Source organism: Simochromis diagramma, unplaced genomic scaffold (assembly GCF_900408965.1).
Source record: "Simochromis diagramma unplaced genomic scaffold, fSimDia1.1 OVJJ01000205.1, whole genome shotgun sequence".
In the NCBI taxonomy this organism is placed as follows: Eukaryota; Metazoa; Chordata; class Actinopteri; order Cichliformes; family Cichlidae; genus Simochromis; species Simochromis diagramma.
In genome coordinates, this window is record NW_024386782.1 from 15,057,248 (window position 1) to 15,084,970 (window position 27,723).

Genomic DNA, 27,723 nt, shown 5'->3' on the forward strand with positions numbered 1-27,723 from the left:
CTGTTTGGCTAAGTGCTTAACAACCAACTTGTTAAAGCCCCTGGCCTCTCCAAAACACAGCTGTTTGTGTCCAGCAGAGGGGGCTAGACGATTTCTGATAGAAAGTTGGAAGTTTTCTGAAGAAAGGTTTCTCAGGGAGCAGTGTTTTGACACAGAAACCACAAGTGTAAGTTTTTCCAGTTAGTTTGCAGCTCTTTATCATTACAAGCTATTAACTGATGCACTCTGCTTTTATTCCCATCAAGATAAAACTGTTTACCTTAATAATTGATCCCATTAACTAACTACAGTGCAGCAAACTGCTTAAAAACCCTGTAGCAGAAGTGAGAGAATCTTTTTATTTCCTTCGGGTTTTTTTATTATTATTTTTTTTTTTTACTTATCACCATTCCCCAGAATTGCCCTCCTAAAGAAATGGTGAGTAACAAAAAGGGCATCAACTTTTCCCCTGACATTTGTGCCATGTTTTTAGCCATGCAGCTAAATTTGTTTTTATACTGATTCCAAAAGGAAAGTGTTTCAGTAGGAAGCCACGCATAGATTCTGTTCACATTTTTCATACATTATGACCTAATTTCTTGCCTTGTCCTCATTGTTTTAACTTGGCCTTGTTTGTTCTTGGATCACTCAGCACTCTCACTATCAATGTCTTGTCCGTGAATCATTGATGATACAACCTTTTTTTTGTTTTGTTTTGTTTTTTTTAATGGTCTGAACCTTGTTTGGTACGTCTGCTTTTCTTTTTTTAAGTTTGTCTAGTTGCCATGTGACCGTGGCTAACTCCCTGAGTCCAAATATGACTTTAAAGTAATAACTTTAAATAAAAGTAAAAAACTCATCTCTCTTATGTTGCATTACTGACAGATCACGTGATCAGTCAATGGTCCTGGTTGTCACAGTGCTTTTTGCTCCCTCTTTTTTAACCAGGCTCATGTGTTCTGTTGCAACATCTCACATTTTCTTGAAATTCAACATGAGCATTCATCATCTTAAAGTGTGAAATACAAAGGCGTTCAGCTTTGTACAGTTACCTTTGTAGGTTTGAAATTGTACAGCAGCAGTGTCTTCTAATAGGTTGCATATAAGGGTGCATGATGTGAAGAGAGTGAACACACTTCAGCAGCACACCAAAATAAGATTGCAGGGGGAAATATTGGCTTTCCGTAGTGCTGTGATACCAGATGTTTGGCTTAAAGAAGGTCAAAGGGGAAAGAAGAACATGTGGCTTGTCCCTCCCGCCCTCTGGCCTGGTCAGCTAAGCTGTGCTGTCGCAAGAGTGATCTCTCTCTTCACCATTATTGTCTTACAGTGCAGGACTTAGTGCTCCAGGGGCAAGTGTTATATGGAGACTTGATTATAAACATCATTAATACCATCATTTATTTTGTTTGTTTTTTGTACTGTCATGCATTCACTGATTTGTGGCATTGCTGTGCACTCTTTTTGGGATTTCAGCTGGGAAATACTGGGAAATTTTTATTGGTTACATTTGTTTACATTTATTAAGAATCTGTTCTTTTACCAGTTTGCCTCCGCTGTTTTGACCGTGGGAATTTGAAATCAAAGTGAAGGCTGGTTTTGAACATGGGTGTGTGATCATTGTATTCAATTTCTTTTTATGTCAGCTCATGTGATTCTATTGTGAGATGGTTTCTAGTCGGTATTTTAACACGCTTCTTCAGCTGAGGTGGAGCCTGTACTGGTAATTGAGGTTCATAAAGCAGGGAAAGATTTTCCTTGTCTGGTTTCACTTATCCAAGCATGCACGATCCCTAAGTGGTCACATAATGGTGTATTTAACTTAGTAAGTCAGCACAGAGCTGTTCTACCTAGTTATGCATGCAAAAATATAAAAAAAAGGCTCTGTTTTGTAGCATATAGGCAACCACAAGCAGAAGGGTGGATTGGCAAAGAGAGCAGCACATTTGACAAACCAGGACACAAATACAATCTGAGAAATATTAGAAATGTTATTCGTATATTAGAAGAATACAGATACATTAAAGGCTTAATAAACATATTAAAAAGGACTGTATGAATATATGTTGTGGGCTTTGTGTGATCAGTAAGACTGGAAAAGCGCTGAGGTCTATCTGAAACCAGGAAGGAAATGAAAAGGTTTTCTGTTAAGACTGTCAGTGTCACAGCCCTAATGGCAAGAGATGGTGAGGTCTAACTGCTATTTATACCTATGTGTTCTGTTACATAATAATGTGCAAGCATTTTAGCTGTATTTTTTTCAGTTCCAATTCCAGACAAGGTAGAGAACTTAAAAAAAAAACAAAAAAAACCCATATCAAACAGCAGGCCTATTTCTAAACTCTTTGTTTTGCATATGTCAGAGAAGCGCAAGGCTTGCGTGTTCTATCTTGGGAATTTGTATTAACCCTCGTGTGGTGTTCATATTTTTGTTACTCAGCCAGTGTTCATGGGTCTGGTGGACCCGCTAGAGTTTTGGCTTTCCAAATTAACACTATCAAACAATTTTATGTTAAATTACTCAACAGATGTTTACTTCATCCCAATTACAAGCCATATGAACAGCAAACATGGTTAATTTTTTCCCTTTACCTTTGATAGATCACATTTATGAATTAATGTGCTTCTCGTTTCTTTTTTTATATATATAAAATGTTATAAAAAAATAAATCTGTTATAATCAAGTGGAGTGAGTGGAAAGACACAACACATTTACACGTGAAGCAATATGTTTCACAACTAAATGGGATCAGCTGCTCATCAATGGTGACATTAGGCCCAGGTTTGTAAAACAGGGGGAGGTGGTGCACACACTTATCCCACACTGTCCTGATGGCAGCTAGCTTGTCTTTCTGTCGTCGAGCTGGTCTGTCGTCTCTGTTATCAAAACAGATAATCCTGGAAATTTTGTGGAAGTTTTCCAGAGACATTGATGCACGGAAAGGTTCTTGCCGGTTTCTGCATCCCACAGGGATTCTTTGGATTTCCCTTTGGACCTGAAAACTCCTGCAAGGATAAGAACCCCAAAGTAGGCCGTTAGAGTTCTTAGATGAATTTGGTCCATCTCCTTCCACCTCTCTCCAAAAAAAACCACCTTCCTTCTAGATTACTGCAATCCAAAATAATTTTCTGGATGGAATCTGGGATGAAAAGCTCAAATGAAGACTTGATGTCCTGCACATGAGTAACTGCCAGCTGTGTTGGCCCTGGCTTATCACAGTAACAGCTCTGCAGGGTGGCTCATTTCTTGGGCAAGAAGACCATTCAATTTCACCAGTTATTGACATCCATATTCCTTCACTTGCTGTCTGGTGGGCTTGTTCTGGTCCTGGAGCTGGCTGCAGATGGGGTACTCATCTTCGTTTTGTTACCAAATGGTGCTCAACCTCATCCTCTTCTTCAAAGTCACTGTCAGACTCTGAATTTTCAGAAATGTGAAATATTCTGAAACCTCTTTGTCAACATCATCATCCGAAGCTCCTCTCTCTTCCAAAATCAATTGGATGGCCCTCGCAGCAGATAATCTTTTGCCATATTGATCAGTTGTGATAAAGAACCACACTGGCAAAGTCTTATTTATAGTATTATGCCCCTAATTTGCAGGTGGGACAGGGTATGAGAAAATAAAATTTGGATCCCTCAAGAAAGAGGGTAAAATGTGCGGGAATGTAAGAGCAGACGGTGTTGGTAGTTGAATTTTCAACAATGTTGCAACTTTGTGCGCGAGCAGGAGAGGAAGAAAACACTATCAGCAGCACCAGAAAGGAGGAAGACAGAGTGTGGGAACACAGGACCTGCACTTTCAACACTTTTATTAGACCTGGGTCCAGTGGACCCGAACACCTTGTATGTAATGTAAATGCGTGGGGGGGAGGTACAGTATGAGGTCATTGAAAATTAGTTCGGATTTATGTTCTTCACAGAAAATAAGCCAAAGCCAATGAATTTCAGGTTGAAAAAATAATTAATTAATTTTTCTTTTGAAAAAAAACTGAAAACGGGTCTCACAGACCCGAACACCATACAAGGGTTAAAGGTTATAAAACAGTAAAATGGCATTTGATAGCACATCTAGCGATTACAAAGTAAAATAATAAAGCTGCTCCCATAAATTTGTAATACTCAATAACTGCACAAAGGTTAATGATGGCTTGCAAGTAATACTTATGTTCACAAAATAGTTCATTAGGTGGTAGTTTTGTACACGTGGATCTGTTTACTTGAGCGTCACCTTCATCAGAGCAGGTTAGGTCTGCAGCTGAGCCAGTAACCATAGCTTTATCACCTTGTTATGCTTGTAATTGTGGCGCTCTGTGGAAATCCAAAAGTTTGTGTCCTCTGTTTGAATTCCTGTATCTGTTCTTGCAGCAGTGGGGTTGATTTAGTCTCTTAGAGGAGGTACATTGCTGCCTGTCCAGAAAATGGCACAGAGGGTACCCAGATTATCCCTGATGGATAACAGGTTATTCAAATATCCCTTCTTCACCACAGCCTCCAAAGTGCCCAGTTTGCAGCCAATCACAGAGCCAGCTCTGCTAATCACTTTGTGTAGTCTGCTTAAGCCACCAGCTCTGATGCCGCTCCCCTTACAGACTACCGCAAAGTACACTGCACTCACCACAGCTGAGTGCTAGAAAATGTTCATTCGCTCAGGTATTTTTTATTTTTATTTATTTTTTATTTTATTTTATTTTTTTTATCCATCCTGTCCCGGGATAGACACAGGTCTGTAGACTTCAGAAGGAAGAGCACGGCTATCACTAACACATCCAAGTTCCAACCACTCCACAGTGCATTTCTGTGGATACCATCGGCAGGCATTGTACTGACCGTCTGAACAGAGACATCAGTCCCCTGTGGAAATCCTATACTGCACACCACCAAACCAGTCTCGCACATCGCCACCTATCTGTCATGTAGTCTGTAATGAATGAGATGGTGGACACGTTCACTGACATTTCCTAACATTTTTCTCTCAATAGCAGTGACTGAGTAGTCTTAAATGCACTTGAGAAAACAAAGAAGCTGTTACTATATAGATGGGAGTAAGCGCCCATCCATTCCCCAACGTAGTCAGTATGCAGACTGCAGAGCGTCAGCATGACATTTTACACTCAGTTGTCCACCTGTTTTCTGACAGGAATTCAAAAGAGACTGTCCCTCTAAGAGTGTTCATGCTAAACTTATCTCAATTATATGGATAATCTACTTACAGCCAACTTTGTTTTCAAGTTTACCAACAGCAGGGTCACTTATTATTGGGTTCCTTGCTAGTAACAAGAACACTACTTTAGGGTGCTAAATCACACTTGAAATTAACGTCTGTAGGGTGAGAAAAGAATGTGTACAGCACCAACTGAGCTGCTAACAGTTTCTCTGTAATTGCGGTAGCCAACATGCCACAGCTTTTAATCCAGATTACTTAAAGCCCGAACTCCATTAGATGAATTGAAAATGTTGTCTTGAATTTAAGTTTGTCCGAGGCATTCATAAGAATTTCTTTAAACTTTGCTCACAAATCTGTAAACCCATGCACTCACCTGTTCAATATAAAATTAATCACTACACATGTAGTAGATGTGGTCAAGAAGAATTCAAACTGAGCATCAGACTGGAGAAGACAGGTGAACGTGGCAGTTCAGATGGCAAAAGGCAGTCCAGTATATTTATTTTAAAATGGGATTCTCTCTGTCACTCTCAGTGCTTCATTAACATTGAGCTCAACAGCAGCTCAAAGAGCATGCTCTAAATATCCCCAGCTTGATTTTCAGCCTCAGAGATCAACTTCTCTTGTCTCAGCGCTATAGTGATACACCTATACAGTTTCAGCCGGAACAGAGCCTGAAATTCACTAATTGGCGAGTCTGAACAGTCGTGAAAGGCAGCAGTTCGGTTTTGCATACAGCCTGTTTTGTAAAAGAAAACATTTCTGCGCAGCAGTTTACATCTGTTTGGTTGAAAACCTTGTTAAAGGTCCTCAGACTTTATCTGATCTGCCAAACAAATTGAAATAAACTTTTCTGTAAGAGGAAGAAATGTGAAAGTATATTAAAGTCAAAGTGATCTTCACTGCAGGCTTATCAATATTGCAAGCCCCGTCTTTAAAGTAAACTTCCGTAAAACCTATTTATATTCTTATCTATATTCAGTGTAAGCCACTACTGAAGGACCGGGTTATATTTCCGTTTCCTTTCATTTCTGTCGCTGCCTCTTGTTTGTGCGCATCTGTTCTTGTTTGTGGCCACTGTTGTCTTTTCTGCTGAAGTAAAAGCATTTATTAATATATATTTAGGACCTTGTATATTGGTTGTTTGGTTAATAGTTGCCTTCACAGCTTTATCCTCATGATCTTATTTCAGTTTAACCCCTTTTGTTTACAGACAAAGATGCAGAAGAGCCGACTCTAGCCCAGACTAGAGCCCAGACTAAAGGTGCTGAAGTGAAAAGAATTACAGGTAGAGGCACTGGGACTCTGCCCACATATACTGGGTTACAGTTATGAAGCTTTTTTTTTTTTTTTTTTTATTTCTTTTTTTTTTTTTTTTTTTTTTGTTCTTAATGGTTGAGTTGTTGAGGGGTTTAAATATAAATATCTGCTAACTTCACATCGCTTTCCATAACCCTTTTTTATGACTCAAAACGGTTTTAAACCGTTTGTGCTTATTCATTCATCATACTCTCAATGTTCCAGTGTCCAAACAGTCATATAACCACAATGGAGTCTTGCTTTTAATTTTCTACTTCACTGGGCTTTCTGTCTTTTGAATAAAGATTGGAATTCACAGTCATAATTCAGCCCACTGGGATTAAAGCCACTAACCCCTTCTCTTTCTTACTCCGTAACTCCTGACATTTCTACTTGGCTTTATTTTCAAGTCCAATGCTGCCATGACAGAATGACTTCAAAAGGTGCTAACTGACCCTTTTCTGTTTCAGAGTTGGAAATGGACAACAACGTGGGACAAATAGTAGGCTCAGGTACAGCTGCAGCCCCACCAGCCCAAACTTTTACCCATCATTGTTGTCCCAGACACCATTTTAAAAAAAAAAACCTGGGAACCAACAGCCCTGTTAGGTTGGGAAACACGTGGCATTTTCAAAGAAGTCAGAGAGCTTTGTTTGCTTTTTCCAGTCTGATCTATTCCTAACAAAAAAAGTACTTTGATTTTAGAAGTATCTTTGCTAAATTGATGAAACGCTCATAACAACTGCAGGGGAAATGAACATGTGCTCAGCCATCATTCTCTTATGAAGGACAATACAACACTGCCCTCTGTTGTCTCAGTTTGGTAACAAACAGCAGTGAAGCGGTCTGCATGAATTTTGGTGGATTATACTGTAAAGGGTTAGAAGACGTAAGATTTACTTACTGCAGGTTAAGATAAACCACTAAGTTGCTTTGACTCTGCCCTCTGGCTGTTATTCTACAGATGTGTCACCCATCTTGGCTGCTAAGGCTAAGTTCCCTTCCTCCTGGGCAGTGCTTGGATCCTTCCCTTTCAAACTGTCAGACATTCCCATTACCCTTTTTCTTTATCTTTATTTTCTTTTATTCTCCAGCTTCTCTTTGACAAGATCCACAACTGCAGGTGTAATGCTGCACTATTCCTAATTTCCTCCATGCTAATGTAGTTACAGATTTTTATTTATTTATGTTTTTGGCCAGAAATGATCATAGCAAGTATTTTGCAGACCCAATCAGCTTTATTGCAAAGAGTCGGCCTGCAATGGAAACAAAACTCCCATTTCACCTTAAATATGTTCCTCCTGGTTTTCTGTGCTCTCTCTCGCTCTCTCTCTCTTCTACCTCAACGCTTCACTAGGCACCTACTGGCTGTCCCTTTGGTTGCCCATAGGTGATCTCTGACTTGTTTTTCTAACTTTTATTTTAAACTCAACAGATTGTTTTGGCTGGCTTCTCCCTAACCTTGCTTGTTTGTCACAAATCCTTGATCCTAATGCTTTTGTTTACATCTGCCATATTGTTTCCCCCGTGAAAGCCGCACAGGTTGTTTACAACTACAGCTGCTGAGCTGTTAGTTGAATAGCTGGATGACTACATTAAGATGCCATACCTTTTTGTTGTTGTTCTGTTTTTTTGTGTTTTTTTTCTTAAATCAAAGTGGTTTGTGGGCTCTTGTGGTGATGGATAATTTCCATTTCTTTTTCCATCTCTGTCCCCAGTGTATGATAAGCAAGGCTTTCTGCTGCAGCTGGACACAAAATTGTGAGTACATCTCTTTCTAGTAAACACTTATGTCATCTATTATAACACATTTAGCTATTCTCCATCATCGTTTGCCACATTACACATGATGGATTCCCAAAACCGAATTCCCTTTTAGACTTTGACTCCATTAATTCAGCCGTGTTTTACATCTGTTATCACAGAATACTGCAGTCAGGCTTGATCAATGGGAAAACACGAAACATGAAAATGTAAACGTTTGGCTAATTAATCTAGCCTTATTTCTTTCCCCCTCCCCCCTCCTCTTTTTAAATAAACACACAGTGTAGGAAACACAGATGGTGACACGAGCACAGATACGATAGGTGGTCTGAGTAATAACTTTTGAAACAAGTGTGAATTGAGATGTAGGTCAGTTAGTGTTTTGTGTTTAGACTGGCTGTGGTTTGTCAGAGTAAGAACATGTTACAATAGATCATTATGCAGCTGTCATTGTGTCACTGTGTTTGTTGATGTGTGTATAATTCCCTGAATTGGTTTGACACATTGGCTCTAAACCACCATGGCAAGGTCCTTTTCTCTGGCCCTACGTTACCGCACAGGAATGAATGAGATGCTGCCATCACAGTCCACATCCACTGCAACCACAATGTCAGCACATGCTTTAAAGTGGAATTCACACGGGTTCACTTCATGTAATGCAGCCGCTTTCTTTATTTTATTGCAATTCATCTTGTAGCTCAGAATTCGTTTTGTGACTTGGGTCATATCTTAATGCGGGGTAGGCAACCTGATGGAAATACCCCAGAGATTTTAATTCCACTCTACTGCAAGTGATTGAAGAGGATTGAAATAAAGTCTGTTAGCATAGATGAGCTTCAGATTATGTGCAAGAAGGCCCCAGTCAAACAGTTTCTCCAGCCAACTTTGATTTTTGGACCTCACATAGTGCAAAGACACGGGCCCCCCTCTCTTTTCCCGTTGTTTATTTGAAGTAGAATCATGGCATACATCACATTATTAATGATCCTGGTAGTAATCGGGAGGTTCAAGCTTTACCACTGCCAGCATGATTATTTAAACAAGGCTTCTCTGCTTCGTCTTGCCACACACACAGGTGATATGCTGACTTGTTGCCGAGTTCCCAGCTAATTCCACAGCCCCATCTCTCCTGCAGATTGTTTGTCAAACAAAGTTTTTGAAGCTTTGAATTTGTCATTTTAATTGGCAATCAGTTATCACGATGTGTCTAATTAAGCTCTCGCTTTCTTCTTTTTAATGTACAGATCGCAGGAGTTAGAATACAAGTACGGCAACCTCAGCGAAGGAGTGTGCAAGCCAGGATATGCAGCAGCTAAGATGGCCACCATCTATCCTAAGTGAGACATTTCTTTTGGACTTTTATTTTTTTGCATGTGAAGAACTAACTTTTAATGCAAAATCAAGATCTTTACACATAGATAATGTTAACTGGATGTCAGCAAGAGAAAAGCTTTTACTCAAGCATACAAACTTGCATGATGTCACTCCTCAAGCCAACTAGGCCTTAAGGGTTTTGAGTCAGTAACAGAGAAGCCCCTACATTCCTATCCAGTCTCCCCCAGTTTCAATCATGTTTCTATCATCTTCTCCCCACCACAAAACCTCAACTGTGTCCTTGTGATCCCCCATTACACAAAAGAACTTTTGTCGCCTGAGTAGAAGGTCTCACATCACTTCCCTATCGTGTTAAAGAGCCTTAGAGGCGTTCTGTGTACGCCACCAACCAGCTTCCTGTCTTGACTCATCAAGGGGTCTCTAATACCCAGCCTACACAGTCTATACAATCCCCAATAGTCCTCCTGATGTCATTGGTTCTTTTGATTTTTCACTGTCTCCACTTTGTCGTCCATTTCAGCTCAGTCTATTGGACATTGTCCTTTTTAGCGTTCTTGTGCAAGGGTAGTTTTCATGTTGCTAAATAATAGGCTGTGACACTAAAGTAACTACTTGACCTAGCTATTGGGCAAAGGAATATATTGAACCTCCTTTATGTATCGCCTGAAGCACCAAGTTTTAATCTACCTGTTCAGCATTGAATCCTGCTTGTTTGCGTGTGGTGGTAGAGTGGTTAGCACTGCAAAAAGTTTGTAGGTTTGAACCCTCTGGCCAATTTGGACTTTTCTGTTTGAAATCTAAATGTTCTCTCCGTCTCTGTGTGGGGTTTCCTCCAGGCGCACAGGCTTTCTTACCACAGTACAAACACATGCATGTTAAATTGTGATTGCAAATTGGCTTTAGATGGGAGCGTGTTAGCAACATGTTCAAGGTGGGCCCCATCAGTCGCCCAGTGACCGCTGAGATGGTCTCCAGAGATCAACGTCTCCATACATGGATTCATTTTATTAATTTTTTGTGGTATGTTTTTTTTCCTTAGTTAAGAGATTTGAGTGGAAAAAAAATGGAAATGGTAGTGACTCATAGGTGCAATCTATTGTGATCCCTGGCAATCATGGGCAGCCACTGTGAAGGTTTGTACGAGTTTGACTTCATGGTTTTGCAATAGGTGACACACCAGTGTTGATACCCAGAGGCATGCCATTCTACTATACTGAACAATTTGGGACTAGCTCTCAATTCCCATACTTAACAGTCGTAGTATCTTGTTACTCTGCCGTGCCATTTTTTTCCAACTTTTAAATTAAAAGTAGTAGTAGTTAATTGAGTCTATTAAAGGTATATGACCTACAGTGGCTCTAAATAACACCATCAGCTGCCCTGTGGACTATAAAGTGTAACTCCTTTTTTTTTTTTTTTTTAATAAGATGGACAAAGCACTTTGTGCCACTGCCCTCTACCTATATGAGAGGCTATGATTTAGCAATGTCCTCCCTGGTAATGACTTCCTCTCATCAGCCGCACGTGTCGGATCAAAGTTCTGTTCAACACAGAAAACCCCTGGGAGCCCACTGATTACTACCACCTTCAACCCAGTTTCTCACAGGTCAATAAGCACAATTAATGCTGCACTTAGTATAAGTTTGTCTGTATGCTCATTTGTATAAATAAGTGTAAGTGTACAGCCAAATGTACACAGTTGTGCTGTGTGTGTGTTTGGTCGTGATTTATTGTCTCCTGTGTGGAAGGGAAGTCGGCTGTTTAACATCTTATCTGTTAGCGTTCTTTATTTCTGCCTGCTTTGTACATTTACCATTAAAATATTCTCGTTAACAGTTTGTGTGAATTGGTGTGGACGACAGTTCGACAGTTAAAGAAAACCTACTTAACCTCTAGCAGTGAGGTCCTATGGCTCTCCATCTAATCATCATCTGCTTCCTCCATGTTTGTCTTCTTCTGAAGCTCCTTGCCCTGCAGTCTCCAATTTATTTTACGCCCCTCCCCTCACCCTCTCCTTTCCCCCAAAACTGTTTGTATTAGAGCCCTAAATCAAGTGTTGGCAGTGAACTCGAAGTGGCACGGTTATGAAAATATTGCCTGTGAGAGATGGACCCAGCAAAGGAAATGAGCACAATGCATCCCTGCCTGTTGGCTGTTTTTGGGAGCCCTCACTACTTATTTAACAACAAGCAGCCCCCTGTCTCTCTGCTTGGTCAGGATGTCAGTGACTGACTGTTGGTCAGGGCTCACTGACTTGTAATGGTCCCGTGTTATTTATAGCCCCATGTGGCCTCAGAAGGCCCAGGTTTAATGAATCTCCATTTGTTTTGCCTGGACACAAGTCTCTGAGTGTGCATGCCCCTGTCAGGCGAGGTGAGTCAAGGTGGAGAGAGAGCCATACATAACTACCTCTAGTCACTCGCTCTCTGCTTTAAAGCTGGAGAATAATGAGGATTTCAAAGAATGATTACCGTGCTTGGAAGAGGCTGAAGCTTAACCGGAAGGTCTCCCAATAATGTCAGCCATGTTTGGTCATTGTGTCTCACATATTTCTTGTCAACCAGTGGCAGTGTTATATTATGGGAACAAGTACAAGTATTCAAGGGTCCTGCTGAGAAACAGAGGTGTGATCGAGCTTGTGAGTCTTTTCGTGCTTCCATAGTTTGAATGCTGTTTGTCGGCTGCAGGAGGAATAATTTACAGCTCTGTGTGTTTATTGGACAGGTGCATCAGCACAATGCAACACTTCTGTCGCTGGTGGTCTAGTTCTGGGGAAGAGGTGCAATAAGCACTCTGTAATGTAATCTCTGTATTTCTTTAGAAATTATCTAAAGATGTACACCAGTTTGATAAATCTCCTTAACTTTGTCTTTTCTGTAGGGGTGTCACGATGCTTTTAAGTTTGACACAAAATGTTAGGCAGCTTGTTAAAGAACAGCACATCCATAGAGCTCCATCCATGTAAACATCAGAGGAGAAACGACACGAACGGCTCCTTGCTCCTTTTTCCTCTTGCTTCGCATCCCTCGAGCTTGACAGCGGGTTATAAAAACACACATCCATCCCGAAGCTACACTTGCAGAAGTGGCACATAACCCAGCGCTAGGGTCACAGGCGTTACTAAGAGGAAATGACTCCTTTTTGATATCGGAGCTGCAGTTAATCAAAGAGAGACACACACGCACACTTCTATAGCCACACAGGATAAGGAAGAGGCGATGGCGGAAGTAGCGGGTCGTGGGCCATTAAAAACATTGGCCACTGGGGTGTTTTTGACTATCAGGCCTAATTTGTTTTCTAATGGGACTGACATTTTGTTCTAGCCATTTCAACTGTGTATTCTGTCGTGGGTAAAACAATTTTTTTTTTTTTTTTTTTTTTTTTTTTTTATCAACCCCTGAAGTTTTATCGTGTCTCTTCATTGAGAACAACATCCTCCACTCTAATTCAGTCTTGCTTCAGATTGTTAGAGGAAAAAACATTGTGACATGAGTGTTGTTTCAGACAACATCATGTGTCAGATGTGATTTAGGCCCTGGAGGAGAGGTTATGTTGACGGGTTATGCACTGCAACCTCTTAATTTCTATCACCTGCTTAGATTTGAGCTGTTGTGCTAAGGTGTGTGGAGGCTTTGCTCATTTTAGGAAGCTTTTACAGGGTGTGAGGAGGGGGATGCTAGGCTTTTTTTTTTTTTTTTTTTTTTTTGTGTCCCGTTTGGATCTATAGCCATCAGAATTGTTGTCTTAAGGCCAAGAAGATGCCAAGCGGATTTATTTTACCAAGTGGATCGTCATGGCCTTGCCATATTGGTCCATTTGATTGACCTTTATTATAATTATGAATTTATTTTATTTTCAGTTGCTACAAACGGGACAGACATGACTGGAGGATAGGACAGGGAGAAAGAATGAAAGAAAGAGAGGGAGAGAAAGAAAACCAAATGGGAGAAGAGACGGTGAGAAGGGGGGGAAGAAAGGGGAAAAAAAAAAACAAAAAAAAACAAAAAACTCCTGGGTCACCTGTATGGAGAAAAAAAACAGAAGAGAAAGCAAACAACAAAGAGCAACATAATAAAAAAAAAAAAAAAAAAAAAACGGCACCATCACAATAAACTAGCTAGCAGTAGATATCAGTAGATACTAAATAATAAACGATATTGTGCAGCACGCAAGATAGACAGCGCACAATGTGCTTTGAGGCAGCAGCCAAGAAAGCTGTAGTCCGTGTCTGTGAATACCCGTGTGTACACCTGTGTGCATACCTGTGTGGATCAGCATGCTTGCATTCCAAAGGTTTCTCCATGTAATGGATTGGATTTATATAGCGCTTTTCAAGGCACCCAAAGCGCTTTACAATGCCACTATTCATTCACTCTCACATTCACACACTGGTGGAGGCAAGCTACGGTTGTAGCCACAGCTGCCCTGGGGCAGACTGACAGAAGCGAGGCTGCCATATCGCGCCATCGGCCCCTCTGGCCAACACCAGTAGGCAAGTAGGATAAAGTGTCTTGCCCAAGGACACAACGACCAGGACAGAGAGCCCGGGGATCGAACCGGCGACCTTCCGGTTACAGATACGCTTCCCAACCCCCTGAGCCACGGTCGGTAGGGAGTGTGGGGAGCCACAGCCCCGTCCTCCAGGGCATGAAGCAGGTATGGAGGAGATCAAAACTCCAGACATCCAGAGGCCCCCAGAACACAAGAGACCAAGGAAGACCAACAGAGGGGCAGCCGCGCCACTGTCCCAGTAAGAGCTGAGGAGAGTCCCAGATGAGGGCTCACTCAGCAGCCGCGGAGCAGAAGCCAGGGGGAGTTGCAGTGACGCGCCCGTGAGCTCCGCCGGCAGCCAGCTGTGCCTGATGCTAGGCTTAATGATGATGGGACATAAAAATTCAGTTATCACCTCCTTGGTAACAAAAACTTTATTATCCCAAGTGTAGTGAGGATTACGAGAACCTGCCGGGCCGTCGCATAGAGCGACGGAAACATTGATAGATTCAGCACACAATAAGTAATTGTTGAAAGTTTGTAACAGGAGCTGTTATACTAAGAATACTGGATATTACAGCATTGGTGTTTTTATCTTCTGTATCTCGGCTAATGAGAACCATCTCCACTTTTGTTTCATCTCTCTTACAGGTTTACGAAATTGGCGCCAATGTTTCTTGATCGAAACTTCAAACGGCTATCAAAAGTCAACAACTACTTACCTCCATTCGGCTTTAAAACGCAAGGTAAAGCCATTCATCACAGTTCACTCTCCACTAGTGTGTATGTTTACTGTGGATTATAGTAATTATATGTTCTGGGGTTTTAGAAGGAGTTGCCCATAAAAACAGAAAGAAGCTTCGAGATCCCGACTTTTTTTTTTTTCTTTTGTTTTGTGGTTCATGCTTCTCTCATGTTTTCCCTGATGCATGTCAGTCCTTCATTAGACCATTGTCTTCTAAATATCTTCATTTCTAGCTCTACAAGTTTTGGTGTAATTTTCTGTGTGTGTGTGTGTGTGTGTGTGTGTGTGTGTGTGTGTGTGTGTGTGTGTGTGTGTGTGTGTGTGTGTGGTGGGGGCAAAGCCACACAGGACAGCTATTTTCACATGTTTCCCCCCCTCTTTAAATTAGACACCAAGCTTAAGCCATAAAGATTGGTGGAGTGCTCATTTAAAGTAAGACTGAGCATGTGTTCGTTTGCCACTGTTACGTTTAGAGGCTGTGTGGGAGATTGATGCCTGATGTAGTGCAGTTTTGTGCCTGTAGTGCCTGGTATCTCAGATATGAGCCAACAAGCTTTGCGTGTTTTCAGTATTAATCAACATCATATTCTGGCTTGCCAATATTTTATTTTGTTCAGTAGAAGCAATGGCATTCTTTATTTATCGGGGTTTTATCACTTGGCTCCTCATACTGTTTGTACTTGGCTACAGTCAGTACATACCAACCAACAATTTCAAAATGTCTCCTAAGAAGTTATTTTAACAGTTCGGACTGAATTTCCACTTGGTTTGTTTTGTATGAGTTGTTGAGAAAATCTGAGATCTAAGAAAAATAAGGCTCATTATTTCCTCTGTGACTTAAAGAATTTCTTTTTACCATTATTGCAAAGTTTGTATTTTGGACATAATATATATATATATAATATGGAAATAATGTATTTTTCCTTTGCATGTTTGTTTGTTGCATATTATTTTTGAAAAATGGATAATAATTATTAATAATTATAGTCTCCAAATAATAATGCAAGCACAGAGTGTTTACAAATTCCCAAGATGAGTTTCTGTTAAGATTGGAAAGGGTTGCAGAAGTTCATTTACAATAGACACAAGAAACTGACAGACATTATTTGGGGCTCCCAGGTCATGCTTTTAGCTCTGATGCTAATTGGTCTCATATCAACCTTTGTTTAGTTAAAGCTAATCCCCAACAACACAGTCTTTTCTCTTGAAGGTGAAAAAATATGTAACTGGTCACTTTAATCACTTTGAGTGATTAAAGTCTTTTTGGAAGCAAGTCTTCTAACTTGCAGATGTAGATGGACAGTTAATTTGAGACCAAGCCCCTATAAATAGACTGGCACGTATAAAGTGCTTTTCTATTCGAAGCACTCAAAAGTCTTTTACTACAAGCCTCTTTCACCCAATCACAGGCAGTTTTTTTTTTTTCTCTCTATGCCAACCTGTCTCTCTGATGGATGCATCAGGGGACACCTTCAACATAATGCCCAAGGATACTTTGACATGCAGACTGGAGTGAAGGAAACCAGCAACCTTCCGATTGACAGGTGGCCAACTCTACCTCCTGAGCCATTGCCGGAGGTGGAGAGTGTGTCAAAACTGCACTCACCAAGCTGTAGTTATGGAATTGCCAATCAAATCCAAAATTTGACTCTACCTACATGGGTTCTCTCCCAGCACTCTAGCTAACAGTCCACAGTCCACAGACTTGGTTATTACTTTAACTGGTGATTCTAAATTGTCTGTAGGTGTAAATGTGACTGAATGGTTGCTATCCCTAGGTGCTATCCCTGAAATGGACTGGCAACCTGTCCAGGATGTACCCCACTTTTTGCCCCCTGGCAGCTGGGAAAGTCTAGTACCTATAGCCCGAAATTAAAGAATACTTGCTTTACTGCCTTCACAGCCAGCGAAGCACAACATGGTAATACTGGTAATGCTCTCACGGTATAACATTCATAAGTATATGATAGATTTTTTTTATTTTTATTTTTTTAAGTATTCTCAGGCAGTCAGTCCAACCTCCGCAGACTTCTGTGTTTGTCGTAACCTTTCAAGTGATTTACATTTATTTGCTGGATGAACTCTATCTTGGGACCGGAAAATTTGATGTCTTCTAACACTCCAACGTTAGCATGTCCGCACACAGTGTTTGCACTTGTTAACTGACCTTAACACACTCCAGCACTTGAGATATCGAACAAGTACACAGTACCATGGGAACCTAAGAGATAACATTAATCTGTCTTCACTGGCATGCTCTGTCACATTTTCCAATACTTACAAGCAGAAGGTAAAGTGAATGTTACCTTTGTGCTCTGGCAAGTTCTCCACCGTCAATTGAACGTGTACTCATGTACACACACAGCCACAGCTATCAATAGAGCGCTCCCTGTGTGAGTGTTACACCTGGTTTCTGTTTTCTCCACGGACTGTGATGGCAGTGGGGTTTCCCTTTTAGTGGTATTCATGTGGAGAGATGATACGTGTGGATCTTGAATAGAACTCCACAAAGGATTCCAAATTGAGACCACGGAGTAGTGCTGGTGGGTGGGAGTTTTATTTTTTATTCTGCCAAGAAGTATCTTTGGGACACATCAGCTATAGCCTGAAGAAGGAAAAGTAAACGTTAAGCTGCCCTGATCTGGTTTCCGGGGGGGAATAAAGCTACACTGCCAGTGATCGCTCAAAATTCAGGATTAATTTAAATTTTAAATGAAAATCTTTTTAAATATCTTATTCCTGCAGTCTAAAGTGGACTTCTTTTTAAACTGTTAATAGACAGGAGGAATTTTGTGGTGTGAGGGTGTTGAACCATAAGTTTATAAATTCCTTGCAGTGCTATTTTTGGAGAACCTGTTGGGAGGAAAGGATGTGATTTGTTGTTAGTTGCTTCTGTACGTATCCATGCTTGTTTCCAGCTGTTATATTTAGTTTGGGGCATTAACTTTTTTTTTTTTTTTTGTGTATGTGTGTAGGGATGAACTTTTTGATCAGAGAAGCTAATCTGTCTTTGCAAATACTGATCCAGGGTTAGAAAGCTACAGCAGACTATTTAAAAACTGTGTCCTCATCAGGCAGCTCCACAGTTTTACAAGTAAAGGAGTGATGTCCCTGCACTATTGGTGCTGTTTTCATTCTCAGCATGTCCACCAAATGAAATCACACCGACCGTTATGCAACTTTACACTTAGTTAGGAGGAAGCACAATTAAGGCAGCCAGACTGTGAGCTGCTGCCAAAGACTTGAACACATCTCACATTTGCAGTCATTAGCAGTTCTTTTTTTTTTTTTTTTTTTTTTCCACAGTTGTTAACTAATTTATCAAGGATAGTGATACTTTCTTTGTACTGCAGATACATTTTTGGCCTTTTGTTTTTTTGCGATCATCTTTCTTTCATCACAGGATTTGTTGTAGTGTTTAGTCTCCACTCTTTCCAGCAAAGTGTCTGTGTTTATGTGTTATGTGATGCTTCTGCTATTCGCCGGTGTTGCCAGTAAAGATTTTTAACATTTCAAGAGTTCCACATTGGACTAATGTCTGCACTTGCAGCAGTTTGTCTTTTGGCACTACCACAAGACATGCTTTGCTGAAAGGGTTTACCGCAGGTACTTAGAGCAATTAGCTTCCATGTTGTCCTCTGAAAGAGCACACTACCCATTGTGATTTTTCACTTTTCACCCGCTCGGATCCAGGTGTGGTCCTCGGCCTTGTGTTTATGCTGCTCAGGGTGATACTTGACGCCAGACATTGACACCACATCCAAACAATAAGCTGTGGCTCTGCTCGCCTCTCTTCACTAGGTTAATCATTAGGATTGTTAGACAGGGTGGATGGACTATAATATGTCTTACAACCTGGTTTGAGGCCCCAGTCTAAACGCTCAGTCTGCAAAAAGAGGCCAAGAGAAACAACAAGAGTGAGAGTAAAGGCAGACGGTGTGCTGCATTATGAATATAATAAATGAAATAGAATGCTATAAAATAATGCCAGACTTTTTGTGTGTCTTTTAAAAAAAATTTTAAACGATGAAGATGCGAATTGAGGACTTTTTTTTTTTTTTTTTTTTAAATTACAGCTGTTAAATCCACGTAGTTACAAATTCCTGCAAATGTAAGATGGAACAAAAATAGGTGCAACTCTAATGGAATCTGCACATTTGGGATGTTGAAGAAGATGAGTTATAAATATAAGAGGTCTAAAAATGGTCAGGAGGAAGAAATGCATGCAAGATCTAATGCTGGAGCTATGACTCCAGCACAATAGCCCGTAGAACATGGCAGGAATGCACGCTATGGCTAAACATCGCCGTTTCTCAACCTGTGATCAGAGGGGTGCTAGCCATGCAAGGAGACGAGTACAACACCGGCCACTTAACCAGGAGAATGTGATTGTTTGAAAACAGCATTCCACTCTGAGTGCTTTTATGGCAGAGTTTTTACATACACACGCATACCATCCTTAACTCCGTATGGGTGTTTCTCTCAGATTCACTCCTCTCCAGAATACAACAGCTTCCCCCCCTGTAATCCCCATCACCACTATTCCTGAGGTTCACTGGTCACTCCTTATCTATGAGTGAATAAACGGAGGGTGGTGTTCTCTCTTCCTGTTTGAAGACCACCTAGATTGTTATATCTCGGGTGGTATGTTGAAATCTTTGGCAGTCTGTTTGGCCTTTAAAATTGTGATTTTCCCCCAGTTTGAGCTTTTCAAATATGTCATTTTCATTATTTGAGAACATCAACTCTTCTTTGGAGCTAAAGGGACGTTCTGAGCGCTTAAAGTGACTGACTCTGATGACAGAGCTCCATTTCTAGTGCCAGATTAGTAGATGGAGTATTTTAATGTTTGATACTTGGAGCATCATTCACTGCCGAGGTAAAAAATTATAAGCTTGGCAATGAATTTCACCCACATTTTGCATTTGATGTACTCGTGGATGAATTTTTAATGGGGATTTATTGTAGTATGGAGGTTCTGTCCTGTCTTTAAAATCCTGCTTTGTTTTCTTCTTTCTCTGCAGAGAGAATAATAGACAGCATTTTGACTATAACAAAAAATTACGGGCTGGGAGAGGAGCTTGACAGGTACCTGCACCCTACTCGTCAGCGTCAACATGAAGTCTCTTTTTGCTTCCTTGTTTCTCCTTAATATGACTAATGTCTGGCTGTCCTGCCTTCCAGTCTCAGCTGTAAACGATGCATCGTCGTGGGTAATGGTGGGATCTTATCCAACAAGTCTCTGGGGTCCCGAATAGACGAATACGATGTGGTGGTCAGGTAAGATACCAAAATAAAAGGGATTCTGTATAACAGCAGTGTTCTGTATAAGTTAAATAGTGTGAAGGGTTTTTTGTTTTGTTTTTTTTGGGGGGGGGGGGGACTTGGACAGCTTGAACTTTTAGTTGAGGGGAAGAAAATGTCTTCTGCATCAACACGTGACCAAATAGGAATGCATGGTTGCTTCAGTGAGCTGGGAATCGGTATTGTGGAATATCGAGAAGTCTCTGCTCTGTTTTTTGTTATTTGGGGGGGACTCGGTAACATACTTTGTTATGACCTTTTGTTATGCATACTTTATACACTGCCTCCACCTGACATCAGAGCTCACTGCAGGCAGACGGGCATTCCCTGGAGTGGAGCGGACTGTGAACTCTCATCAGCCCACAGGCGAGCACAGCAGCTCAGCTAAACGAGCTAAAGATGAAAACAGGAAACTCCAAAATAAAACTGGATGTACTGTTACCTTTAGTGACTGTGTCTGAGAGCTCACTTAACATTCCACTTGTTTCCAGAATGACTGTGGCTTACCCAGATGTTGTCAGATGTTAGCTCTTGTGAGGTTGCAAGCTGGGTTTCCCTCTGGCCAGTCTTTATGCATAGACCCAGCTCATGTTTCAGCACTGCATATGTGCTTATGTGTCAGCTGAACCTTCATGTGGAGGTTTTGCTTTGTCTTTCTGTTTGCAGACGTGTTGTTTTATCTAAATATCGAAAATAATAATCCTGTGCTTTTCACTATGCTTTTCTTAAATTCCTGATTCCACCCTTTGTTGTCTTTCTTGCGTTGACAGGTTGAATGAAGCTCTAGTAAAAGGTTATGGAAAAGATGTAGGAACCAAAACCACCATAAGGATTACATATCCAGAGGGTGCGATCCAGAACCCAGAAAACTACGAACAAGACTCACTTTTTGTTCTATCTGCTTTCAAACCACTTGATTTCAAGTGGCTCAGACAAATGGTCTACAAGGAGAAAATGGTAAGGACATATTTGAAGGGGGGCGGGTTGTTTTGTTTTTTTGTTTGTTTGTTTGTTTGTTTGTTTGTTTGTTTGTTTGTTTTTGTTTTTTCTTCCAATGAATGAAGGTTGAAATCTTGAACTTACAAACACAAAACCTGGAAGATATTTGAACTACTTGAGTATTAAAATATAAATGGATCCAAAATGCAAGCAGTTTTCATAGAACAAGATTCCTGCTTATGCTTGCATTCACTTACATTCCTCACTCTGTATTTGTTGGTTTGATCAGCACTCAGCTGAATTATTGCGCAACATTTTTGTCCTCCTTTGAACGTCTATATCAGAGCAGTATAATCTATAATCACATCCTCCTGATTACCTTCTGTGGAAATCTAAACCACTTTGTAAAAGAATAAATAAGAATACACATAACTATGCCATATACTAAATTAATATTGGGAATGTTTTAGATGATTTAAATGCTTAATGTGGAAAGGACATTCAAGGAAAAATGACCTTATTTTTTCCCTTTGCTTTGCTATGTAACAAGCCTATCACATGTCCCATGGAATATTAGTATTGGCACAGTTAATTGACAGGTTATGAGTTGCCCTATTAATCTCACAGGGTCAGACTGAATGGCCCAATTGTGTCTACGTTATCTATGAAAGTATTACCGAACATGGCAGTCTTTTAATGCCTCCTCTTCTCGTTTTGTCCTTTTGTTAGAAAAAAGCTCTCTTGGCACTTTCATTCTGTTCTTGTTGAGCAGTCTATAATATATCTTTGACTGGGATTATTTTGAATCCACTTAGCTTAAGGACAAAGGGCCTGCCTCAAAGTATTTAAGGGAACATACTAGATCATCCCTTTCTTTTCTTTTTTTTTTTTTCCCTTTTTTTTTTTTTTTTTTTTTTTAAAGTTGTTGCATGTTTTATATCTTTATGAATTTACATTATTGCTGAGTGCTTCTATAAAGCTCAACATATGCAGTGTTAAGCAAAACCAATCCTCCCTCCTTCTGTGAGTGGAGGTCACAAATTCACCCGTAAAGGGCAATAACTTGACTTGATTTTAAATTTGGACGATTTCCCCTTTAAGGCCATTCTGTGCACCGTTGCATCACTTCGAGCACTCTTCCTAGGTTTGAATCGCTCCCTGGCCACTTGCATGCACACTGAAATTTCAGTTGTCAAAACGGCAACACTTCCACTTGGAATTTCCAAAGTGGTGTTTATACACCACTTTGGAAATAGTCATTAGTTATTATTAATCCATGGCTTTCATCCACAGTGTGCCTTTTATCGTGTCTCCCTGCCTGGTCTCACTTTGGGGGTTCTCTCTCTTTTATTGTAGGGTCTTTACCTTACAATACAAAGCGTCTTGAGGCGGCTGTTGTTGAGATTTTGGCGCTGAATAAGTAAAATTTAAATGGATTTGTGAGAAAGGACAGACATACAGAGGTGTGAGTGGTTAGCATGCTTCTGGTCACACTACTGACCTTTTGGGTTTGGACTCTGTGTGCTTTCTCTAAACTACAGTTTGGTGTTCAGGTCGTAGCTTTAGTGTCTGGCTCCAGTGATCATCCTCGACATGAAAGCTGCATCTGACAAACATCAACAGAAGTTGATGTTTGTCTGTGGTGAAATCTAAAAAGAGCACATGCAGGTGGTCATATTGGGCTTTCCAGTGAGCAATCAAAAAACTGTGAACACAGGAAGTGGTGCAAAGGTGCACACAGAGGTCTCCTGCGTGGGCAGGAGTGTTGAATTTAAAGCAGATGTTTGTTTGTGTGGGTTTTGGTTTTTTGTTGTTGTTAATGTTGGTGTTGTAAAACTCACATTTGTAATTTTATTAAAAATCAGAGTAGGGAGTGTATTTTTAAGCAGTCAGAATAATCAAATTATTTATTTTTGTTGTTTTGTTTTGTTTTGGAAAAAAAGTCTCATCAGAAAACACAGGATTTGGGAAACCTGCTTTATTTTCTGACACAGCCGAGTGAATTTCAGAGACCGTATCCCAGTAGAGGAATTTTTACAAGGCGGCTTTTGTCAAAATAGAAAGTCACAAGTGGAAAAAAACAGAATAAGGGTGGGTGGGTGGGAATGGACAATACAGTTAGGGTATGGCATAACAAACTGAAATAAAGTAGTAGTGTGAATTTTGGTTAAAGGACAAAAGAAAATGGATAGGTGGAAAGGATAATGTCAAATGGAGTAAAGGGTTAACATCTGAGGAAAGGAGAGTGAGTAGTGGAAGTTGACGGTAAAGTAAAATAAAATAAAACTGCTTTCTTGGCTGGCTTATGGCGTCTTCAGCCTTTGATAGTGCCCAGATTTTTGTGGCGTGTCAGATGGAGAGGACAGTGAAAATAGCTGCCTGGATAATTGATCTGGCCCCCGGCGTCTGACTCAGTCCTCTTTGATCTGCTGAGGAAGGAGGAATGCAACTCATGCGTTAATTATCAGGAAACAGAAATATCATCAGTGTCTTCTGTTTTGAGGCTCGATGACAGCATGGCAGAATAAAACTGACACATGTGCAGACACCCATGTTTGACCTCCAGAAAACAGGAACATAATGGGACACGCTATTTATATGGCAGGAAATCGAATGCAATTCATCTGTACTGCCATTCTAAACAGTTTGCTCCATTTTTATTTTGGCAGCTTATGCCCTTGAAACTCTTTCAGTGTAAAAGTAATCCATTAACGGATATCAGTGTAGTGAGGTGGTTTATAGAATTACAATCCAAAAAAAAAAGCCCCTCTAACTGTTCAGGCTTGTTGCTAAGAGTCTACAGTCCTAGAATAGCAGAGTCGGTCAGTTGTGCAATCTGTCGGTTTAAACTGCTTTGGTCCAGATGTTAAATGGGCTGCCTTCCTCATTAGTGCTGACCGTTGCTCCCCGGTAGAGTCTCAGTGGTGGTAGGTGTTGTTATGACTGTAAGCCGATGTGTTTAGGGAATGCTTTAATTTGACACTAGTTTCGAAAGTTGTGTATAATAAGTAGCACGTCACATTGGTTTAAATGATAAATGAAGTGTCTGCAGCGAGCTTTTATGTGCTTATTTAAAAATTCATCACACGGGCATTTAATTTGTTTGCTCACATTAAACTATTTGGTAAGAAGATGCAGCATATACCTTTAGTGAAGCATGAAGCTGCTTGTGTTACTAGGAGAGCAATATCTGTTTGCTGTTGGATTTTCTGCCTTGGCAGCAACATGAAAGAAACCCGTCAAAAGACCGATATCCTGTCTTCATTGTATCTCATTCACTAGCAGCAGGAAAAATGCAGAGTAAACACAAAGATGTTTTTATCTGCACGTTTGATTTCACCTCCCGTGATCTCAGGAAAAACGTTCCTAAAAAAATAATTGTAATAATGAATTTTTTTTAAATATATGCGTGCTCATTATTTTAAAACTATTTTTCTTTACTTCTTACCACACAAACAGGTATTTAATGGAATAAAACAATCATACTTTTGGTAAAGAACTATTTGCAGGAAATCCTCATCATGTAGCAGCAAGCCCCCCCCCCCCCCCCCCCCCCCCGCACCCCTTTACTCGATCCATTTTGTTCGTGCTAGAGGGTAAAATAATGTAACTCTGGACAGCTTTTACAGCCGGGAATTTCTTTGTGTAACCTGCATACTTGGAGCTGGAAGGGATGAAAAACCTTTTTTACTTGCCTTCTGTGGTTATGAAAGCAAGTGTAATTTTTTTTTTTTTTTTTTTCCTGAAAGGTTAGTGGGTGGTACACACTTGCGCAGTTCCGAATGACTCATCTAGCCGGTGGTAAATGTGCCGGACTATCCTTCATTTATTGCAGATTTTCATGAGCCTAGAGTGCAGTCTTGGAAAGCTGGCCAGAATACAAATTAGCAAGACAGTTTCCCAATCTGTTATTTAGAGTTTCGGACACTTCCACAAACACGCAGACGCACGCAAAGAAATCCAGTCGTGATCACATCTAATCCTTCTTCCTAATTGTGCCTGTCCTTTTTAATACATACACAGTCCCGAAGCATCACAAAGCTTCCAATTTCCCTTATCCCTCATTGTCTACCTGATTACAAGCTAACTTTCTCACTCTGCCTTAAAATTGGACTCCACAACGGCAACAGGCTGGTTGATTGCCACATTACATGCTGTTTACACATGTGCTCAAACGCGATTTCCACGATTGCTGATATAGTTTTTTTTTTTTCTCTCCTGGGTCTAATTTGCAATTTTTTTTTTCCTTCATGCACAGTGTGCACTCACAGTTCATGCACACACAGCCTGCATGTGTTTGTATATGTGGGGATATTTTTAAACAGATCCAGTGAAAGATATACAGCCGGTGGTAAACACAGGGTTTGAAGGTGGAGTGTCGGTGTTCTATCTCTCCTGTTTGTTTACAGGAGCTTTCGCTGCTGGCTGCAGGGCAGAGAGATAAATGATGGATGCAGACAATTTGTCGAAGAAAGTACTTCTCCTTTAATAGAAATGCCGCCAGGGGTTCTTATTCCAAAGTAACAAAATACTAGAGTGTAGCCAATATTTCTGTCTTTTGGTAATGCCAAAAAAAATCGAGTGTAGCTAAAAAATCGAGTCTCTAGAATGGCAAGGGTCTCCACATTATTGAGAAATTTAAATGTAAATTCCTGATGGCTGGAATACTGGTGTGAGCCAGTGAGCTGTGTCACCCCGTGTGGTGCCCAGATTTTTGGGTTTACATACTTGTCATTTTATCCCAAAAAAGTTTATTGCAACCCTTTCACTGTGGATGAACTGCAGGAAGGTATATGGCTCTTCTTTTAAGCCCAAACATCTGTGGAGAATCCCCCAGTTGCATGCATACATGCATTCATAAACATTTACATACTTGTAAACATGGATTCTGAACGTGAACCAAGTGACTAACGTGGTGTCCGGATGTCACTGATTGCCACGAGTGTTGTGTTTCAGAAGTGCTTCACCTACATAGCCTGCTGTGATTTACACTGGGACCTGTACACTGGGTTCCTTTGGTGCTGTGTTCCAATAGAGTGGATGTTGATTAATGATGTATTTATGAGAGTTTAAGGCGACCTATGAATTGTCAAAAGGTCACCAAAAGAACTGATGTTTGTGTTGTTGTGTTTTTGTTTAGTTTTTTTATTCATTTGGGGTTTTTTTTATAATGAGATACAAGCAGATCCTTGTGACACTGCTTGTGATCTTTCAACATGTCATCTGTTATTTCCCAGAGACTTTGCTGCACCTGCTGGTTTTAAAGGTTGTAGTGTTGTGAAGCGGTGAAGCATTGGCATGATTTTCATCTTTGCAATCGTGGAAGTTTGAAGATTTGTGCTTCCCATACCGAGTAACCCCAGAGAGATCAGGAATCGATCAATCACTGTGACCTCAATGGGAGGAGAGGTTGTGGTATGTGTCAAGAAAACAAAAAACACAAATCGGGGACCGCTTCAGATTCCCTCCTAAAAACAAAGAGGGGGAATATTATAAGTGGACCTTTAGTAACTGTAATCCCCTGCTGCGCACCTCCAGGTTTTACTGCTACCTCCCTCCATTCAGACATTCTTGCACAAATGGCTCCTCTTCAGAGGAGCACTTAAGTGGTAAGACACTACCACTTGTAAACTCAGAGACCTGACATGTACACAGTGCTAATGACCTCCAGGCAGCTGTAATTGTGATTGTTCGCAGTTTGGGGCTGCCGTTTCGTTTTCAAAATTGCTTTAAGACGGCCCTCTGGAAATTCGGTCCACCTCGTCTGAGCCGTGCAGCTCCACGGCACAAACATCAAACGCAACCACATTCTCGCTCGGTAAGTTTACAGGATTGAAAAACTCCAAAAAGTGTTACGGTTGTCGATCAGGGAAGTAAGGCCATTCGTTGCTATCGAAGCAATACTCTGAGATCAATCTGAAGAGTAGTCGCATGTAAGGTGAAACTGCAAACCGCTTCTGGTGACGAGATTGTTTGGTTTCACTGCTTGTGGCAGATGGTTTACGCTGAAGGCATTTAAAGCCACTTGCAGTAACCCTGCAAATGTGAAACCTTTTTCCCTTTATCCCTCATATTTCATTGTTGTTCCGTGTGTCTGCACTTTTTACTCGGACCCCCAGAAGCTATAGACTGAGCTGGCTGTTTCACTTAACACAGCGGACCACTTTAGTTTTAAGGTGAGTTCAGTTTTGGTTTGGGCTGGAAACCACAATGAAACCAAAGCACGCTAAAAACTCTCAATGCAAGGCTCTAAACCAAAGCTGTTGCTTATTTGAGCCTTTTTATGCAAGGACACAGGATACATACCATTATGTTTATGGACAGTCTAATTTAGGTATCTCACCAGCACATGATCTTAGTTACCTTTTTCGAGATTTTTAGCTCTGTTGTTAACGACCTTTTTCCTTGTACCATTCCTTTTTGCTTCACTTTTTCCATTTGTTTGATCCTTTCCATCTTTAGGCTTACAGTAGGATTTCTCCTCATCCTGTGGCACGCTTTAATCCTCTGATTCAAGCTCCCTTTTTTTTTTTCTTCTTTAATGGTTTATGTAATTGTGATTTTTCCAGCAGCTTTGAAATCACAAAACAAATACACTTAGCCTTTGTAAGGCTTCAGCTCAAGCTGACAAGTTACCTGTACTCTGCCATCTACTTTAATCGTACATGCTTTTGTTTGTGGTTTCCGAGGAATCAATAAT

The 27,723-nt window shown here is 40.6% G+C and overlaps 1 protein-coding gene across 10 annotated transcripts in view; it reads left to right on the top strand.

Annotated features, from left to right (window-relative positions):
* The window catches only part of st3gal3b (ST3 beta-galactoside alpha-2,3-sialyltransferase 3b), a 49,918-nt gene that overhangs the window by 11,186 nt on the left and 11,009 nt on the right, over nt 1–27,723 (top strand). For 7 of the 10 annotated variants that reach the window (XM_040022136.1, XM_040022135.1, XM_040022137.1 and 4 more), the window contains 8 exons: nt 6,360–6,434; nt 6,916–6,957; nt 8,164–8,206; nt 9,454–9,546; nt 14,687–14,781; nt 19,805–19,868; nt 19,965–20,060; nt 20,855–21,041. In XM_040022136.1, the coding sequence (XP_039878070.1) occupies nt 6,360–6,434; nt 6,916–6,957; nt 8,164–8,206; nt 9,454–9,546; nt 14,687–14,781; nt 19,805–19,868; nt 19,965–20,060; nt 20,855–21,041 (695 nt within the window). The remainder of the gene's footprint in view (nt 1–6,359; nt 6,435–6,915; nt 6,958–8,163; nt 8,207–9,453; nt 9,547–14,686; nt 14,782–19,804; nt 19,869–19,964; nt 20,061–20,854; nt 21,042–27,723) is intronic. The other 3 variants (XM_040022140.1, XM_040022139.1, XM_040022141.1) reach the window with 3 other exon arrangements.